Source organism: Colias eurytheme, chromosome 13, assembly GCF_061535395.1.
Source record: "Colias eurytheme isolate Ceu_HAF_F1 chromosome 13, ilColEury1 Martin Lab GWU primary, whole genome shotgun sequence".
Lineage (NCBI taxonomy): Eukaryota > Metazoa > Arthropoda > Insecta > Lepidoptera > Pieridae > Colias > Colias eurytheme.
In genome coordinates, this window is record NC_142992.1 from 5,873,802 (window position 1) to 5,895,790 (window position 21,989).

A 21,989-nucleotide genomic window follows, 5' to 3' on the forward strand; every position below is an offset into this window, starting at 1 on the left:
AGAAGATGTTTATTGAATTTTGGTTCGGGCATTATTAAAAAAAACAATATATTATTCTAGAGATAAAGGTATCTTGTAGAAATGTTTATAGTTTAGAAGTTATAACATAAACATTTTAAAAGGATATTTTATAAACATCTTCAAGCTCTTTGCCTCAGCGTTTGATAAATTGTATCTAGAATGCATTCTGCGTAGTTAGTTGGCATTCTGCGTAGTTAGTTGCTTATTTCAAACTAGTCAATGAAATTTATTTCTTAAGGCTTTACCCGGCAATTTCGACTATGTTCAACCTCTATAAAGTCTGGTACAACATAAAGCACAATACCGAAAATAATATATAAAATAGGATGGTCTTTGATCTTTAATTGCTCGCGAGGATTTTTTTCCAAAGTTAATAGATTTCTAGAAAAAAAATGTGCCGTGGTCATCGATTTTTCCGCAAATACTCTATAAACTTCGTAACCTGCTGACTTCGAGCTCTGAAAATTTTATGTTTAATAAATTATCAATTACACAACAGTCCCTGACGAGGATTTTTTGTTTCACTGATTAGTATCTTTTTTTTTTTTTTTTTTTTTTATGTCAGAGCAAGCAAAGGGGCAGGTGGGCCACCTGATGGTAAGTGGTCACCACCGCCCATAAACACTATTACAACACTAGAAGTGTTGCAGGTGCTTTGCCGGCCTTTTACGGACAAGTAAGCTCTTTTCTTGAAGGCCCCAATGTCGTAGTTGTTCGGGAACACCGCAGGTGGCAAATCGTTCCACAGTTTCACTGTACGCGGAAGGAAGTTGCGGGTGAAGCGGACAGTGGTGGAGCGCCAACCATCCAGATGGTGCGGATGGAACAGATTTTTACGGCGTGTGGTCCGGTGGTGGAACTGTGCGGCTGGTAGTAGGTGGAACAATTCCTCAGAGCACTCCCCATAGTAAATTCTGTACAGTATACAGAGAGACGCAACGTCTCTTCGCACTGACAGAGGATCGAGCCTATCGGAAAGCCTACGGTCATCGACAATTCGAGCTGCTCGACGTTTGCTTTTTAAATACAAAATGCGAGGAAAAAAGAAGGTGCAGCGGGAGAGGTTTGAGATCCGTCTAGTATGGTCAAGGTTATTAGCGCATGTATAAGCCTTAATGCATCATCTTAAAGTTCATTATACTTTGTCTGATAAACGATACCATCGTTTGTGCTCAGTTGCAGCTTCGTTAATAGATAGAGGCTATCACAAGATAACTTTTTACGACTAAAATAAACAGTAATCGAATGCTTTATCTTCCTAGAAACACTTCAAAAACAGATCATTCCTATCTATAGTTGTGTAGATATGAATAATTTGTTTTTCCATATGGAGCTTTTTAAAAATCAGTTTTCAATGGAAATGAACGTGTCAAATATTACTAAAACATACATTGAAATCAGGTCGCTCGGTAAAAATTTATAGGAAAACATAAAAATTTATGGGTCAGGAGCTTCTTTGTTTTTATTGCCTCAATAAAGCTTTTCAATCGTAATTTTATGAATTGCCTATTACATATTTACGAACGAATAGAGTTATAATACAATAAGTAGGTACATATTCAGTTCCAGAAAATTAGTTTGCAATCATTACAATATGAACAATAAGGTAAATTATGTATGATTTGATTGTCTATAAGGCAAAGCTATTAGTCTAGTTTAATACACGATTCTTGAGAAAAAGCAGTTGGTAATAAAGTTTTCTGTTTGATTTAAAATTGAAATTCAAAACTTCTTTATAACGCTGACAAAGGTAAAAACATGCATTAGAATTTTGAATTTTAAATAGCACATAGTTTAATAATTCTACAAATGAATATCATCAATACATATAATAAAATTCTAGAAAAGTGGTGTCTGTACAATGAAAATATGTAAAAAAAAATTAGCAGGGGTTATTACTAAATCGATCCCAAACCCAAAACTGTTGTTAAAAAAATTTTTGTCTGTTTGTCTGTTTGTCGGTTTGTCTGTTTGTCTGTTTGTCTGTATGTTTGAACACGCTAATCTCAGAAACGGCTTATCCGATTTAGATGCGGTTTTCACTAATATATTGTGGTAAGCTTCATTTAACATTTAGTGTTTATTTCATGTCAATCGGTTCATAAATAAAAAAGTTATGACCATTTAAGTAATCACAGCGAACATTTGCTAAGGCATTCTATACATGAATTACTTTATTACGTAAATTATACGCTAAAGTTATTCCTTGACATGTCCAGATGATCATATCGAAAGTCCCCAAGCGTGGGGGGGGGGGGGTGGTTATGCTGAGGGGGTAGTAGGGGGGGTCAAAGGACCTTTATTTAGATTTTTGCTCATAAGTCTAAAACCTGCACAAATAGCATTATGGTTACTTCTAGGTAAATTTTCTATATAAAAGGTCTTTGAAATTATGTCGTAGGTATTATATTTTTAACCCCCGACGCAAAAAGAGGGGTGTTATGACCGCTATGTGTGTATTGCGTGTCTGTCTGTGCCACCGTAGCTCGCTAACGGGTAATACGAAATAGATGCGTTTTTTTGTTACATTAGTTGTTTATTATATTATATAGGGGTGAAAAAAACGCATGTTAGTTGTTAATGTAGGTTATACCCAAGTGATATATCAAATGAAAATAGACGACATGTCAGAAACAATTAGTAAAATTTTATCAAAATCGGTTCATCCATTTATTTGATATAGGGGTAAAAGTGGGAATAAATAAATGAATTTTATCAAATATACTCAAGTGACGTATCTAATGAAAGACATGACGTGTAAAGTACAATAAGACATAATATTTTATCAAAATTGGTTCATCCATTTATTGGATATAATATGTAGGTATAAAAGTGGGAATAAAAGTTGTCGAATATACCCAAGTGGCATATCAAATGAAAGGGCATGACCTGACGTGAGAAGTATAATGAGGCATATTTAATCAAAATCGGTTCATCCAATAATTATATGTAGGGCAAAAGTGGGAATGAGAAAAACGAATGCTGTCTGTTATACCCAAGTGATTTATCAAATGAAAAAAGACGACCTGTCAGAAACAATTAAGTAGGTAGTCCAATGTTATCAAAATCGGTTCATCCATTTATTTGATATAGGGGTGAAAGTGGGAATAAATAAATAAATTTTATCAAATATACTCAAGTGACTTATCTAATGAAAGACATGACGTGTAAAGTACAATAAGACATATTTTATCAAAATTGGTTCATCCATTTATTGGATATAGGTATAAAAGTGGGAATAAAAGTTGTCAAATAATATACCCAAGTGGCATATCAAATGAAAGGGCATGACCTGACGTGTGAAGTATGATGAGGCATATTTAATCAAAATCGGTTCATCCATTTATTGATTTATAGCGGTAAAAGTGGGAATGAATAATCGAATGTGGTCAAATAATATATATACTCAAGCGGCATATCAAATGACGTGTGCATTATAATTAGTCATGTTTTATCAAAATTGGTTAATCTGTTTATTACATATACAGGGTGTCCCACTGTTGGTATACTAAGCTCAGAGGAGGTTATAGTTTTGCATACACTGAGTACGTAAAAAATACTTATAAAATTCCAGACGCATTTTTTTTTCAAATAGATGAATTCTTAAAACTCTATGTGAACACCCATAACAGGCAACCCGCCCAACTTTACCACCAGCACGTGACCTATCGTTTAAGATTATGTTTTCATAGACAAAATGCCCACATTAGAGAAGCGGTATATGCCGGCTGCGCGAAGCTAGAGATGAAAACATGGATTTTCAGGAAAAAATTAGCAAAAATTTTTTGACGTAATTTTGTTGTTTAAGTATTTTTTACGTGATCAGTGTATGCAAAACTACAAGTCCTTTCGCGCTTAGTATACCAATAGTGGGACACCCTGTATAGGGCACCTTAGGGGTGATAGTGGGGATAAATAATCCAAATGGAGTACCAAACGAAAGGATATGACATGTACATAATATATAGGTATGATTAGACATGGTTTAGATCAAAATCGGTTCTGCCATTTACTAGGGGTCAAAGGGAAAAGTTGAAAGTCTGTGAAAGTAGAAGGAATACGGGAGCGGGAGAATAACCACATCCTGGAAATTTTGAACTCTTCTGTACCTAATTTTTATAGCTCAGTTTAGTAATAAATTTTACTAACAGTTCTTTTGTGTTCTTATTTATTTTATTTCTTAACTTTATAATAATGTGTAAGTACTTATAATTTAGTTGTATATGATAGTACGTGTTTCAAGACGTGTTTACACAATAATTGTGTGTTAAGTAGTAACTACTATGCAGTCACTATTCCACGCGGACGAAGTCGCGGGCACAGCTAGTATATAATATTTTTTATAATTAATTACGCTCTCCACATTTTATTAAAGATCAAATAAAATTATTACTTTAATTGTACTGAATGATAAGTTCTACATCTGCGTCATTAAAATTTTAATGACGACATCATTATTCCTATTCAAATATCATCTTGAGTATAGTGCTCATAAATAAATTATTTCTGTGTCTTACTATCTTCCTAGTTTTTATCTTCTGCTCTACACTGTAGACAGTAGAACTAAACTAAAAGCTTGTTATATTATTGTAAACTAAGGAAAAACTATATCGAGTTTTTTGTTGATTCTTGTTAGTAGAAGAATCCCCAAGACAGATATAATATAATTATATTTATAAAAGTTCAAATCGAATTTAAAATAATTACTACCCAAAAACAGTAAAAAGTATCGCTTTTTTCTATGATGTCCAGCCACCGCCGTCTGCATTTTGAGTTTAAGTTGTGTTCTTCATATTATGATGTCTAAACGCCGCTTCTATTTTGATTTTTTTAGTTTGTCTTTCCCCCCAGGAAGTCCAGGCACCGCCGGCTGTCTACCACCTCTCCTCGAAGGACATCAACATCTCCACAACGTCACAACGCAGTCGCACCATCTGTGAACCAAGCTGCAAGCAAGCGCTTCTCGGATATCCCTGGCCCTATAGCCCTGCCTGTTATGAAGCACCATGAACACGTGTTGCCGAGGATTGGTAATATATTTGTTTATTGTTTTATAGTGTAAAGGTCTATATTTTATGAATATTAGATAGTTAAGAGGAGGTACGATACTGGCCTTAATGTTCATAGCGATATGAATAACCGACTTAAGTTCTGCTCATTATCTAGGACTAATTGCAAATGCATATCTACTAGAAATATACCTTATTACATTTTTTATTTCTTTAAATTATTGTATACTCTTTTATGTTAATAGGATGAAATAGATAATTATAATGCGATTATGAATAAAGACGTCGCGTTGAATTTTTTAATAAGATACATTTTTTTTATAGTTTGTGTCCAACTAAGTACTTCATCATCGTAGAATTGTTTTTTTTAATTACAATTTTATTTTATTATTTGTTGATGCATGATTACAAAATTTGTATTTGATTTACACAAGAATAACATGATCGTGTACTTCGCACATTACATTGTATACTACGATAAAAATGGCTTGATGTAATAATATTTGCACTGCCAATTTTCATATCATGATCATCATTCTACATCGACAAATAAAAAATTCAACAATACAATTTATTATATAAAATGTCAATATGATGTTAACAATTATGTGTATTAACAATTATTTTCAAGCCTCAACATCATTAGCTGCTAATAAGCTCTACATGCATAAATATCTTAACCACATATTTAAATAATGTTTCATCGCCAATATATTATATTATACCAGTAGGTAATATATAAAAACATAACCAATTATTTGGTAAAAATTCTGCTCTTTAATAGAAAAATATTTCGATGATTCAAGTCAAGTGGTACATCGTATTGATTTATAGGTATCTAAAATGTAATTTATTTACTTGCGTTGTATTGTAATTTGTATTTGTTAAAAAATAACACATAAACAATACTTTTATAAACTTTGTAGGTGGAATGAAATTGATTTATTTTATTAATACCACTAAATTTTCAATCTAGATAATTGGAAATTTTTAAAATGGATTTTAAGTTTTAAGTAGGTATTTAAGAATACTCTTTATATAATTTCGTTTAAAGAAATTGCTTCTCTATCTACATTTCTTCCCTTGAATTACATACTTATACAAAAAATACACAGTCCACCGATACAGTTACAGCGATTAAACTAAGTATTGAGTAGTTATTTTTATAAATAGGGGTGTGTTGTTTTATTGGCCAACTAAAACTAGATAAACAGTATACTAGTAATATAAACAAGTACCAACATCCTCGTTAGGGCCTATTCAATAGATGAGAGGATGTGCCTCATTTGCTATTAATAAAACGTTTCTTACTATGCTAGTTAGCTCAGGTTGCTCCGATAAAAACCTGTTTTTCTTGAATTGCATGCTAGATCTAGGAGTTTTTTTTTCATTCCTGTTTTCTGATCATAACTGGGGAATATAATATTTAATTTAACATGATGCTATAATTGTCGTCAAAAATCGATGCAAAAAATATTATGCGTAAAAACTCGAATTTGGTACCTAACCAGTCGATTACAATCGTAGAAATCTAGCTTAGGTTTACAGCTTAGGTACTTAGTGTAAGGACTAGAATTACATAAAACTAATTGTGTCACGCAGTTGATAAGTATATCAATAATAAATTGTTATATAAGTACTACGTAATCACTATTTATGTTTTGTAAATACAGCCATTTTGCATCATATTCAAATAATCATTTGTTTACATTCACGAATCGCTAATCGAATAAACGAATGATGTGTCATTTCGCGTTTGTGAATTAATTTGCAATGCAAAGTTGATTTTATTACGTTGTCATTCGTAAACCTCGTGCGCCAAAACGTTATTTCGAAACTTCAATTATATAAATTCAATCTATTTTTACCTTCATTGTAATAAGAAATTTATTTTTGATAATATTATTTAAAAAATTTAAAACTTATTCCACAATCAACACACAAGTCATACATTGTTACAATTCCTGAAAAATAATATGCAACGAGGTTAAGGTATTATAACAACCAAAATCAGGACAGGGAACGAAATTGCAGAACTTTTCATACAATCTCAATGTACGTCATACAAAAAAAGGCAGTAAAAATAAAACTAGATTTGCGAATAGAATCAATTGAATTGAGGACACGAGTTTGAGCAGGAAATCATTTATGCGCCGCGTGTTTGGGGCCTGTTATAGGCATGTTGTCGGAATGATACTGTATCATACTATAATACCTATATTTATTTGCAAAAAACATGGTAATTGCATACATCATAAAAATATACAAATATTTCCGCGTGGTTTGCCAGTGATTGTCATGCAAATTTATGTGTGTAGATAATTTTTGATATCGAAGTGCAGATTATTGCAGTCAGAGACGTGATAGTTGTATGATAACCGGTTACATATGTTTTTATTAAGGCACCACAAACTTGATGCTTTTTGCCTCTTTTTATAATGCCATTGATTCAGCCAGCTATGTTTTAGCATCTAGACTCAATGTGTGGAATTTAATTACCGTTGTAGGCGTTTGGAAGGCCGTAAATAATGCATGATTCATTAGTTGTTTTGCGCAGATATTGGCTTTAAAATAATAAAACAATTCACTAGAATATAAACACATAAGCAATATTCTTTACGTAAAAGATGCGGGTTGTTTGTAAATAAACTTATGTACCTACGTGTCATATCATTTATCAATAACTTATATGTCACAACATGCACTCGCATAGTTTTTTCTATTATAAATATTACCTCCACTCTGTACCCATAAATTCACCAAATCTACTTTAAATGATGAAATACGATCATATTTCAGGACATTTATTTTTATTCACAATTTTAAAAGATTGAAATGTTTCAAGCCAAACAAGAATATAAATAAATATTTTATGGCCGTATATTTTAAAAAAGACATACATTTTAATGTGTGTTTTTGTGTGTTTTAAGTTTTTGTTCCCGGATTTCGAGATTTAATTTCATTCATATATCTACGAAAGATAAATTAATTAAAAGCCTCAAAATATAATTTGATAGCGAAAAAAGTAAAAAATAAGCTTGTAAAATATCCTTATTGCTATAATATCTAGTGTGTAAAATAAAACAAGAATTATTAAAAAAAATTATTACTTATGTTGTACCTTTTCATGTACTAAAAATATTTGATATTGTTTTCTTCCTACCGTAATACGTCTATTATATTTTATACGTACATTGTCTAACCGAATCTTCAAAGATAGTGGACTATAAAGGCCAGTCCATTAGCCATCCATCAAATATGTTCAAGATGCCTCTTTTCTTTGTGCGATAATGTAACATAGAAATTGTTTTACACAACCCTTAGTAAATGGCTGATAAAGTGTTTAGGACATGGACCATAAAAAATAATAAGTATACTTTCAAACCCCATGGTAAAATAATGTAAAGATAGACCATTAGCCCAATTATTTTTAGTGTACAAATTGTCACACTCTTAATAATTAAAAGAGACCTAGCTCAAAATAAAGCGAAAAAGAGTTCGCATCTGTACATTTAGAAAAATTAATAATGTTATGTATTTTCTGCAGGATGTTTTCATCATGCTGTCGGACTTGGCTTGCTAGATGGACTGAAGGAAAAATATGGAAGCTTGGTTCGATTGGCGAAAGCCTCCAGAAAACGACCAGTATTATATGTTTTTGATCCGGAATTAATGAGAGAGGTCAGTATTAAAGTGTTATAATTATAAGTTAAATTAATTATAAACCTATATATCTACTATAAATACGTGCAAGATAATAATATATAAATAAACGCAACAGAATAACAAATTATATAACTTACATTATGTCACAAATACATCATCTATCTTTATGATAATTAATTATGTTGTAGTTGAATATTTAACATTTTGATAAAGAAATTAGAAAACTATATTATGTATAAGTTATATCTATATAATACAAGTTACAACCTTTCATTTAAAAAACTAAAATGAAAAAGTATTATGAATTATCCAACAAAAGCTCTCGCCGTTTGAAAATGTTCTTACAATCTTGTATTTATTGAAATAACGATAAACAAATATCTCAAGAAATCTGTTAGACCGAGTACTCAAATATTTCTTAGTCATAAATTATTTGGACTAGAAAAATCATTAATCATTGTATAAACTCTCGTCTTAGAATTTCTTTACTTAGTGTAATCAATTTCGTGCCTTAATCCTAAACTAGCAAATATTTTAATTACATTTTAATTGAACATTAATCGTTGTTTCCACTATTTTAATAATCAATTGTTTTAAATATTAGTTTAAGTTTGTCAATAATCTATTTTAAGAACGAAGAAATTTTGCAACAATAGGTATGTAACTGCCTTTGTTTCTAAAAACAAATTGACAAACGATACGTTATCACTATCATTTATTATTGACGTAATAAGAGGTCATGTTTATGTCGTAAATTATAAGATTGCGACCATAAAAACGTATAATTGTTAACTTTATCACATTTACCACGCTCGCCATTCATGCAAATTTTAAACCTTTCATATCTTTAAATATTGTTTGAAAGTCAAAACATTCTCTGCATAATTGTAACATTTGACATATCGAAATAATATGAATTTGTACGTCTTCATAAAACATCAATACAAAAGTACCTACCCTATTCAGAAGAGAACTCTCCTAAATTTATAATCCGTGATTATCATTGTAAAATTAACCTAAATCCAAAAGTAAAATTAACTACTTAATGAAAAATGTAATTAATGCTTGTCGTAAAAAAATCACAAAAAACATGAATTTATATTTTTGGTTTTATGGCATTCAAATGCTTTATAAATATAAATTTATAAAGAATAGAAAAATTCTTTATAAATTTATATTCACAAAAAACATGTTCAGAGGGTTCCTCATTAAATGCACGTATCATGAAATTATTCTATGAAATAATCAGACACAAGCCTCAAATCACGATGCATATCAAATTATTCGTACTGATAATTCATACTATTTGGCACAAGAGGTTGTTAGCTACATGGCCGTTGACACCGAAGCGAATTGTTTACCCTTTATTTACCTATATGGTTATATGAACTTTACAATAACAAATAACCGCAAGTAACATCCTTCCGTAAACAGTATAACAGATTATTTATTATTAGAATTTTAATAGGCAACTACGATTATTTATTGACGTAAGTACCTACGTATATAATATTTTATTTTTGTACGCAAATGGTAATCTTTACATGAAACAAGCCAAGTATTCTCGACATTTTTTTTGTATATAAAAACGTGTTAATTTTTAACACAAATCGGTGACTATAACACATTTGCAATTCTAAGGTCATGACCTCGTTTATTTCGAAAGTTAGAACTAGGACGTTTGTTTTAGATTCGCAATTCGTATACGCGGGTGTGTTAATTTTATATTAGTACGTTGAATTTTGGAGGCTTTGCCTACATATTTTAAGCAACGCAGGCTCGCATTTAGCAACGCATTCTCAAAAGAATGATTTAAGATTTTTCTTTATTATAAAAAAAATATATAATTCAAATACATATAATACTTATAGTAATAAAGTAATTGCGCAAACAATTGACAAAAAACATTAACAGACTCTTATTATTAAATTATTATATACCTATGTATAGATTATTTTTACCTGTCCATTAATGTAAAAGTCTCACGTTAAAATAATTTACCTACATCCATATGCACCTAGATATTCAATATAAAAAAAATCCACAATAATTTACATATAAAAATATAAATTATTCACATTGTTACGTCTCGGACTCTCGGTGCGCTTACAGCCGCTTATCTGACGCCGGTCACGTGCTAATAGGGTAGTTATATCTGTGATTTATGCCTCATTGTTCCCGGAAAGTATTATTTATTGCGAACTCTATTTCTAGTGAACTCTTCAAGTGATTTATTTTGACAGGTCTATAACAGTAATGCGACGGAACCGCCGGCGTGGGTCGGGTCGCCGCTGGAAGTACAGAGGAAGAAAACTGAATGCCCGATGCACAGGTAAATAGTTAAGTTTCTATAATAATCATCACTACGCAGTTTAAAAACAAAAAAAAAATACAGTTGGATTGAGAACCTCCTCCTTTTTTGACATCGATTGAAAAAAGTCACTTTCGCTCCTAGTATGCGATCTTTAACACTAAGCAACGGATTTTGATGCGTTTTTTCATAAATAGAGTGTTTCTCAAGAAAGGTTTTTGATTATAATTTCTTAAGTTATAGACAAAGCGGGCAAAGCCACGGACGCAAAGCTAATTTATTATAAGTACCTACAAAAAATTTTTCTTATGAAATGTAGAATGTTTTGCGAATACATTTAGAAATTATCTTGCCCTGAAATAGTAGTTACGATATTTTGGTGAAGAAGTGATGTAGGTATATTTAATAGAATTTATTAAAAGACTAATGTAATATGATCAAACTGTAAATATTGCAAACACAAAGTTTTCTCTCGATCAGAAATATTACACTGATAAAACATAGAACAAGGGAGAACTTTGGTTTTATAACTTATTCCTTTATAGTTAGCTAATCTCCAGAGTAGACTGAGTCTGCACTTAATTTATGACTCTATTACTATGTTTCAAGCAATATCTTACGATTTTGTTAAAATTGTAAAAACGTTTGTAAAAGGGAATAGAAATGCAACTTTCTATTTTTCCCTTATAAGTAATATTTAAAATAAAATTCTGACGAAAAAGTAAAGAATTCTGTAAGGATGTATAAGAATTTTGATATACATTTCATTAAAATATTCATTATATGGCACGAAGCCATACTCTGAAGCTAATAAATATAGCTGTCCCACAACCATCCATCCGAGCTCCTATGTCAAAAAGACAATTAAAACAATGACATATAGCGCAGATGCGTTACAATTTAATTGTTCCCTCCTTTAACCCTTACCAAGTATTTTTGTGTCCTTGATTAGAAATTTTAGATTTAATCTATGTAAACTATAATATCTTAAATATATGTATTTTTTGTAGGAATGAATCAAATGCCATATGGTCAGCTCTACATGTTATTTTACAAGACGGAACTTTACTGAAAAGTTACGAGAAATCATTCGACGATATATCCGAAGATACAATTCGAAGGTAACCCTTTTTTATATTTTAGAAAGAGAAATAATTCCTAGTGTAGTAAAAGTTTGTGGATAATTTAAAATATTGGATTTTTCCTATAAAGATAAGAATATAAACATAAGAATTAAACACAGATAACAAAGGATTGCATTTAATTTACTCAGATAACAATAAAAATATTATATTGTATATGATGCAATAAATGTCCAAACCGTGGCAAAATGATAACAAGAGATAAAGCTTTTGATCCATTTAATATTATGTTAATACATAATATAATACTTAATGCATTTTTTATCAAGATTTAAATACATATTTTTGTCAATTTTTAGCTTAATAAGGGTTAGTTCAATAAATAATACATGTAGGTATAATAAATTAACAAACTTCCAAAAACAATAGGTACCTTTAAAATTGATCATAAATCTTGTAGTTTTTTTACTTAGCCTCGAAAAAACTTATAAACAATACTTATTGATAATTAATTTTACAATTTATTCCCTACAAAATCTCAAAAAAAAAAAACAAAAAAATACGAAAAAAACTAAATATTCACAGGTTAGGCGAACTCCGGCACGCAGGGAACGCGTTAAACGAAGAATTATTAACCGAAGTGTACCGCTGGGCTTTAGAGACCATCGGTGTTATGGTCTTCGGTATGAGATTGGGATGTCTTAACGGAGCCGTGCATGTGCCTAGTGAAGATAATAGGTAAATATATACTTATTGAGTTTAAATAACATAAAAAAGATACAAATAAACAGGCCAAGTGCGAGTCTACTCGCGCACGACGGGTTCCGTACTAAGAGTAAGAGGACCTACCCTCCTTAATATTTTACTTTTTAAATTTTTAGTATTTTTTGTTATAGCGGCAACGGAAATACATCATTTGTGAAAATTACAGCTTTCTAGATATAACGGTTTATGAGATGCAGCCTTGAGACAGACAGACAGACGACGAAGTCTGAGTAATAGGGTCCCGTTTTACCCTTTGGGTACAGAACCCTAAAAAAGAGCGTGTGTGTCAGAAACACACACGCACACGCACAGAGGCACACGTGTCAGAAGTGAAACTTCCTTGGCAAGATTTAAAGATACCAAAATCGTCGCCTTACTCCATTACTTGACCTTGAAATTTTACTCTCGACGCGCCTAAAGAAGTTTCATTTCAATTTTTTTTTTGCAAATTCGCAACTTCGATCTTTAGACGACTGCTATACATTATAATATTTTATAAGCTATTAAAAAACATGATTTAAAGGTCAATAATTAATGTATATTTTTGTTGATTTGATATTTAAGACTTTAATAATTCTTAATTCAGCACATGATCTACCATTTATTTTATATATTTTGATTAAACGTTTAAAATTTTAAAGAAAGGGTACTTAAATATTTTTTTAAAAACGACTTAATTTTAAAGAGTACAATTTTATAAAACGTTTAGATTAATGATGTACTTTACGCAGCGGAGGCTTCTAATTAATCTATGACCTCAAGTTACAACGTTCAGTTCAATGTGCCTTTAATGAAAAAATTAGGGTAATTATTTAATAATCCTTAGGGTTTGATTTTTTGTTTAGATTATCTTTCATGATATTATATCGATACTTTTTAACACGCTATTGTAGATAGATAGCCAGTATTGTTAATCGGAAAACTCTCAGTGTGAATCGAAAATTTCCAGAAACTGCATATTCATATTCACTAATACATATTCACTTCTTCACTTTAGTCTTAATTTCTACTGAAAATAAACGAAATTTCCCTGACACTATTGGCAAAACCATTTAATCCCAGTGTATACCCTAAACGATCTTAACCAACACACGGGTAATTTTATGGTTGTATTCAATCACTAGATAACTTCTAGCAGGCTTAAACTCTTGTTCTAAATCGTTTCTTAAGTGTTTTCTTTGTCCATTTTATGATCTCTTTATACAGTATAATTTATTGCTATAAAACTTGAATCGGCTTGATTTCTGTTTGAGATATCAAAAGTTGAAGAAAGGAAAAGAAATGGCTGACAAAGATCTTTCTTATCTTTGTCTGTTATTATAAAAGGAATGGCGAGTTCAATTAATTTTTAATATTTTGTTGTTAGTCAAAGTCTTACAGGTAAATTAGCTTGGAGAAATTTTTGCGTTTGTAGTAGTGTATGGTCAGCAAATAAAATAAAACAACATTTTATTTTTAGTTTTTATTTTATACAGGGTTACTTGTAAAACACCAGCAACCTCGCAGGACAAGATAGCTAACATCATAAATAACAACATTTGTTCTACGACTTTTGGCATAACGCAATAAATTATTTTTAAATGATTTTTTAAACTTTTATTGTACTCTCCTTACATTTGTAAGTCTATGTTCTATTAATTATCGGATGGACGACGCGACGCCCCCTTCCCCCTCTCGTTCGCTTTTTGTTTACGTAATTTTTGGGAGGCGTAGAGTTTATAATATTCAGACGGAAAATTAAATGAATATTTATTTTTGTATGAAAATAAAATCTAACAAATTATCAAAAGTCGAAATGTTGTTACTTCTGATGTTAGCTATCTTGTCCTGCGAGGTTGCCGGTGTTTTACAAGTAACCCTGTATATATAAGGGATTTTAAATTAAACTATATGTGTTTCTCCTCTGAAAAAGATGAGACTTTATTTTAATATTTGCACATTTAACATACATATAACTTTTACATTAACAATGTTACTAAAATGAAAAATTTACTAACCTGAAAAAGAAACGACATTTAAAGTTTAATTCTTTAGTTTGAGAAGTCAAAGGCTTGCCTCGACCATGTTTTAACACTGGAGCCATATTGAATTAACAATATAAAGTTACAACACTTACACACAAATTAAACACTAGTTATGGCCCTGCCTTCATACAAAACTGCTGAATACGCCGTTCGCACGGGAATAGAATGTGGATGCGATTTCCCTTATAGCATCCAAGCTTACGTCTTTATAATTATTAAACTGTATAAATTCATTCTTTAACTCCGGTCTGCATCGTGCAGACATGGGTGTAAAAGTCTCATTTTAGCTATTAAATGTAGTTTTTAAGTACATCTGAGTTTTCATTTGGGGCCTCCGGCTGCGGGACATGTAATTCACTTCAACAAATATTATAACAATAATAACAAATAATAACAACAATCAACAAATACAAAATTTATCAATTAAACTACGTACATAATAATTATAATTTTTGAATGAAATGTGCTTTATGTTCTAACGCTACCAAACGACTGCACGTGGCACCTGCGGACAGCGTAAACTGGTTTATTCTGGTTTTGTGCGTGTTTCCACTTTCCACTATCAAGTGACGATTTATTTATTTGTTTTGTTTCGTAATTATTATGGTCAAATATTAATTATGAAACAAATTATTATGGACACGATATTTTATTGTTTCACGGTAGTCGCCTTGTCGTTTGCTCAAGGACGTAAAATTGAATGATATATTGCACGCCTCATAAGCGAAGCGTTGAGGTGGGTACTACTGTCGCTTCGCGCAAAACATCTGATTTTTTCAAACTTAAAATGTCTTTATGTATCATACATTGCACTTGTAAGATAATACATACACACACATATTAAGAAAAAACACTATTTTTAACGTTCATGATATTTTTGATGTCATTTTTGTTATTTAAACTAGTTAAAAAACAGTTTAAAAAAGTTCTGTCTTGGACGTCCGTGTGTCTGTATGTGCGGATCCTTTTTCTTGTTAACACGATAGCGACCGAAATACTTTACTAATCGAGTCTTTTTTTTTCTCTTACGCTTGAGTATGCTCAGGAATAGAACCCTTTCATTTTTCAGGGTCTGATTCGATGTGGTTTAATTGTTATTAAATAAACAAAAATAATAATTAATAAATATTTATTAAAAAAAAATTATGAGGCGTGCACTTTTGGATTTTCCAAATTATTTTTTTTTATAAAGTCAAAACCATTTTCTTTCAAATAAAAACTTGTTTTTATTGAAAACAAAAGTGTTGCTAGGAATAAGTATAAAGTTAAATAGTAATGTTAGGATATCGAAACATTTTTGTATAGGCCAGAACGATATAGTGGAAACGCGCTCTAAGATCTGAGTAATATACACACCACTACATATGCAAAAATTTCTCCAAGCTAATTTACCTGTAAATATATACATATAGACTAATACAAAACACAAACATTTTCCGGAATTGAAAACGAAAATTTTCCAATATTTACAGATATATAATATCTAATCCTAGTTTATTTTAGGATTATTTGAGCGCCATAACTTTTTTTAACTTGCCATAATATATTGTAATCTATAGATAATTGGTATAAAAGCAGCTTAATTCTGAAGTCTACGCAAATACGCTATGTGGAATTTGGAAACATTGTTAGCGAAGCATTGTTTGGCAAGCTTACATTAATGTGCAATAGCGGCGTATACTGATTCCAAACTTTAGATATCTATCTGTATATTGCGTATATCTACTAGGTACTATAGTAGCTAAAGTATACGGGCAATTTTTTGTATGTGAGTAAATAAAATTTATACGCCATGCAACCGATTGTGAAAATTGTATAGTTCAAGTTTTTCACGAGAAGTAATACTTACTATACAATTTTAGTTTGAAACTAACGTACCTATTTTGTTTAGTATAAGTATAAAATGGCTAATACTTATGTTCTGATCTTTTTTACATGTGAATTTAACAAAAAAATCATCACGTGCCAATATTATTTAATTTTTAACATGTTATAGACATTAAACAATAATTGCCTTGAAAGTTTTAACAATAGCATCCTTCAGTTTAATTATAATTTATTTATAATGGACATGCAATAAATCAAATAATCTTTCATATATATTTTATAGAGCCTTCAATTGTATTGCATAGTTAGATTTCCTTGTATTTATAGCTGCATTAATAATGTAAGCACGTTTTGCGAGGCGTATGACGAATTAATTGTTTCGTATTGGACTTTGGAATGCTGCATAACTACGCTATTATGATGTTATTCTTTAAATTTGCAATTATAACGTAGTATATTATCGTTTTACATGTGATTTTTTAATTAAACGTATATCTATAGATTCATTAAAACACGCAATGATCAACTCAAAAACTATTCCTGAAAATAATAGTTAGAAGTTTAAATAAGTCAAAATCCATTTATTTCAGTCTATCAGTTAGTTAATTTAAGTGAGTAGTGGTCCAGTAATTACGCACCATAAATTAAATTAAAACAAACAAACATACAAAACTTTCAACATACATTTTCTATCTGTCAGGTTGCCTGGTAGATTGTTCAGCAATAAGGCCGCCTCTTGTACAAATGATTTTTTGCAGATTCACAATATTCTTCATTTTCTGTTCTACCTAGTTTGTACAATAAAGAATTATATTAAACTAGTGGTCCGCCCCGGCTTCGCCCGTGGTACATATTTCGCAATAAAAGGTAGCCTATGTCCTTTCTCGGGTATCAAAATATCTCCATACTAAATTTCATGCAAAATTGGTTCAGTAGTTTAGGCGTGATTGAGTAACAGACAGACAGACAGAGTTACTTTCGCATTTATAATTTTAGTATGGATTTATTGTAATTGATATTTTGGTTTTATGGCATTCAAATATAAATTTGGTCCGCCCTGGATTGGTGGAAAGGCGCTGGTTCGAATCCCGCCTCGATCTATTTTTTTTCTATACTTCAAAAATTTATAATTACTTACCTATAAAATAAATTTATTTTCAGAAGACCAGAAAAAACATCAATGGACGATGACATAAAGGACCTGTGTTCTCTATCACAACGTTCTATAGACGATTTAACAGCAGCGGAACAATTAGTGCGATGCTCTTTGGAAATTGCGGACGAAAATTATTTAGTTCGCAGCGAAACTACGTTACGACCAGATACACAAGGGTTTAAAGATGCTGTGAGGAACTTTGATAGGCATTTTTGGTGAGAGAATTTGAGTTATTTATAAATGTTTAGATAAAACTCTGTTATGCATAAATATAAAACTTAGACAAAATTAATGTTCATTGCTAGTAAACTTATAGCCTTCTGAATGATCTATAGATGGATTACGTTGCAAATTGAAGATAATATCTTATTTTATAATCAGATATATTTAATCTAGCTTTTACTTCAATGCCCTATTTTAAAATTAGCAAATCTATACTTATATTATAAATGCGAAAGTAACTCTCTGTCTGTCTGTTACTCAATCACGCCTAAACTACTGAACCAATTTGCATGAAATTTGGTATGGAGATATTTTGATACCCGAAAAAGGACATAGGCTACCTTTATTGCGAAATATGTACCACGGGCGAAGCCGGGGCGGACCTCTAGTTCTTTATAATTTAAGATTTTTATTTTTATTTTCAGTCTCACAGAACATTTCCTAGCTGAAGCCCAAAGGAATCTAAATTCCGGCGATTTAAAACCTGAACAGATTCTTCTCGACAAACTCAAACCACTTGGTGATAAGATGCTCCCTCTTGCTGCTGATGTTTTCCTTGCTGGAGTTGATCCGGTAAGTTTTTCATCCTACTTTTTAATTTTAGTGAGTCAATAATCATCCTGAGTCTCATAAGTTTAAGTCGCATATTTAAATTTTTTAAACTAACTACTGAAAAGCGGCAATTTCATCAATGTTAATTTATTTAATATCTATTGAAGTAACTGAAACAAACTACACAGTTGAGTGATGAAATATATTTATTTATAAAACGTCCAATTCAATAGATATAATATGCACTATACATTAGTTCGAAAAATATAAACCACTTAATGGCTCAGTCGGAAAAACGTAGCTGAAAATTACTGAACCTACACCACCTTACACGTTAATATTGCCCTTAATTTTATCACAGCTTATTTACCCAAAAGAACATAATACTATATATTCGTTAAGCATCTTCATTGCAATGGCGAGTACTTAATTTATTTTCCCATAGATTTTCCCTATGGAGCTCGTAGCTTTCCAGTGAAGCCTCGGGCATATTGGACTTTGCCTAAAATAATATTAGGATGTTTGAATAAGAGAATGTTGCAAATAGGTTAGATGTACTCGCCAATGATTAACCTAAATATTATAGGGATATCATTACGTAACTATTTTTTGATGTTTTTTATTAAAAATTAAAATGTTGGTAATAAATACGTACGAATTTCCAGACTGCTACTCGATAGAGTTCAATAACTAAGTTTTGCTTTCGACAGTCTGGATAACTTTTTTAAACATTTTAACTTCTTACATTGTTCTTCCAGTAGTTTTTGAATTTATTCTTTACGTGTAACATTTTTTAAGAATATAATAAGTTGATTCGACATTCGAACAACAGCAATTCGCATAGTGATAACACCAGACCTCCTGATCACCCATTTTTCATTCAAAAAGCATTTGATATAAAACTAAATATGACTTAATAATATTACTACTCTACTATACTACGTATTATTATTAATTAATTATTATTCGAAAATGTATTTGTATAAAATATTTTATATGTATGTTTTTATAAATATTATGTGTATAATTTATTTTGTACATCTTACCTACCTCCTCCTTGATTCTATTACTCCACACAGTAGGTTGCCTGGAAGATATCTTAAGTGATAAGGCCGCCTTTTGTGCTGGACTAGTTATTAGTTTTAATTTTAAGGATTTATTTGTATGCCAGCACAATAAAGTGTAAAAAAATAAATAAATAATGGCATTATTTCCCTTCCAGCTAGCGCAAACAGCGCTCAACATGTTCTACCAGCTCTCGCTCCACGCGGCGCAACAACAACGCGCACACGATGAGATCACTTGGTCTAAAGCTTCCAAAGACGAGGGTGTAGAAACACACGAGTTACCATACATTAGTGCGTGTGTGAGAGAGGCTTTACGGTTGAAACCAGTTACCGGAGGTGTGGTTAGACGAAGTGTGGAAGAGTTCGTGGTTGATGGTTATGAAGTTCCCGCTGGGGTGAGTTGCAATTTGGTCGGTTATACTGAGCTGTTATTCGTTAAGTGTGCGCAGACGATTATTCCGTAACTATTACATAATATATCAAAAAACATTAAACTGATATTGAAAGTACTATACTAATGAGTAAAATGAGAATAATAACTTTTTAAAAATAAAACGAGAAATACCCAAAAATGTTACATGAAACGCTCTCACAATTACATATATAGAAATCATTCCAAATCACCACAAGATATAATAATATGTAATAATTTGTAAGTTAATATTATTAAACAAAATACAAATATTGGCATCTCGTTAAGCAACAAACTTTCATGCAAATTAAAATTATCTTTACTAGTTTTATAGTTAACATTTTAGAGGTTACAAAACGAAATACATCCCGAGTGCAGCTCACTCAATCAACTACATAGTTGTGACAGAATATGCAATCCTGGGAGATAGTTTATGCATACTAGTTTTTGTTCGTGACGTTGTCTAGATACATTTTCTCTAGAGCCCTATTCTGTAACGGATAAGCATTTCAATCTTATTAGCTGTAAGATATCTCGCAGCGAAACTTCTATAAGCCAGTTGGTTCTTAGTTCCTAACAAACTAACTTAATAAATCCATAAACACTAAAGCTGCTAGCTAGTGTTATATAATGTAATATATTTAAATAACAAGTATTATTAATAATAACTTGTTTTTTTTTATAAACTTACGTATTTTGCTTACAAGCATACCGATTTTTTTAAAACAAAAGACTAAAAACTACATTATGTTAAAATATATAGTATTTCATGGGACTTTTGGTCACATAGAGTCAAGTTAAGAAATGATTACGTATCACAATAAAGATAGCGCTAACCGTAATGATTAAAAAATGGCGTATAATTTACTTACCTTTCTTTATTATCTTTACAGGTGGACATAGTCCTCGCACACGGCGTATCAAGCAAAACAGAACAAGAGTGGGGCAGAGCCAAGTCGTTCATACCAGAGCGTTGGTGCAACGAAGGTTGGGGGCCAATAAAGGCATCTAGAGCCCATTCCTTCGCTTCCTTACCTTTCGGCCAATCCTGTCCAGCATCAGGCATCATCTCCCACATGCTAGCAGCTCTAGCTACAAGGATGCTGGATAAATACAGACTAGAATGGCATGGACCACAGCCAAAATTGGTCACTAGTGGAGTAAACAAACTCCAAAAACCATATTACTTCGTGCTACAGAATGCTTCGTGAATTTTCCTTTCACAATTTTGGATTGACGGCTTTTTACGCAAGCTCCTTTGGGGCTAGGAAAGAATTGGGACGCGATGCAACGTGTTTGTTGTTAATGTATTATTTTGTAACGGTGTTTATACTGTGTTACATGGGAAACGCTTTTTAATGTTTACATTATTAAATAAATATATCGATATATTTTAGATTGTGTTTTACTGTTTATCTTTATTTGCACATAAAATTAATTAGAAATCTGTTTTTCAAGTGTATTTCAGTACCTTATTTAAAAAGTTTTTACAAAGAGATATTGAAGGTTTTCATTATAGGTAATGTTATTTTAAACTACGGTCGAAACTATGTAGTTACACAAAATTTATGCATGGTAATATATCAGGTAATTTAAAATATAAAATACCTTAAATTCGATGTTCGGTCTAACCAATTAATTACCGTTCGGTTTGTGGGTAATTTATTATTGCACTTTAACTAATGTTTGTTTATTTATAGATAATGAGCTGATATTTGAGTGTTAACTGCTTTTTGATGACACAAATAGAATATTAATAAGTTATTTATGATGCGATTTTTACTCACGTAAATCGTGTATTTCATCTTAAATTTCTTGAAATACTAAAGTATAATGCTTCTTTTATTCAGGTACTTTTCGTTTTAGGAACATAAA

General features: G+C 31.1%; 1 protein-coding gene across 1 annotated transcript in view; it reads left to right on the top strand.

Annotated features, from left to right (window-relative positions):
* LOC149903393 (putative cytochrome P450 49a1) overlaps nucleotides 1–21,503 on the top strand; it is a 46,583-nt gene extending 25,080 nt beyond the window's left edge. The window contains exons 2-10 of the mRNA XM_090108917.1: nucleotides 4,856–5,051; nucleotides 8,578–8,711; nucleotides 10,940–11,028; nucleotides 12,018–12,128; nucleotides 12,675–12,827; nucleotides 17,867–18,076; nucleotides 18,509–18,656; nucleotides 19,858–20,097; nucleotides 21,008–21,503. Coding sequence (XP_089965043.1) covers nucleotides 4,856–5,051; nucleotides 8,578–8,711; nucleotides 10,940–11,028; nucleotides 12,018–12,128; nucleotides 12,675–12,827; nucleotides 17,867–18,076; nucleotides 18,509–18,656; nucleotides 19,858–20,097; nucleotides 21,008–21,325 — 1,599 coding nt within the window. The 3' untranslated portion in view covers nucleotides 21,326–21,503. The remainder of the gene's footprint in view (nucleotides 1–4,855; nucleotides 5,052–8,577; nucleotides 8,712–10,939; nucleotides 11,029–12,017; nucleotides 12,129–12,674; nucleotides 12,828–17,866; nucleotides 18,077–18,508; nucleotides 18,657–19,857; nucleotides 20,098–21,007) is intronic.
* Nucleotides 21,504–21,989: the final 486 nt, after the last annotated feature.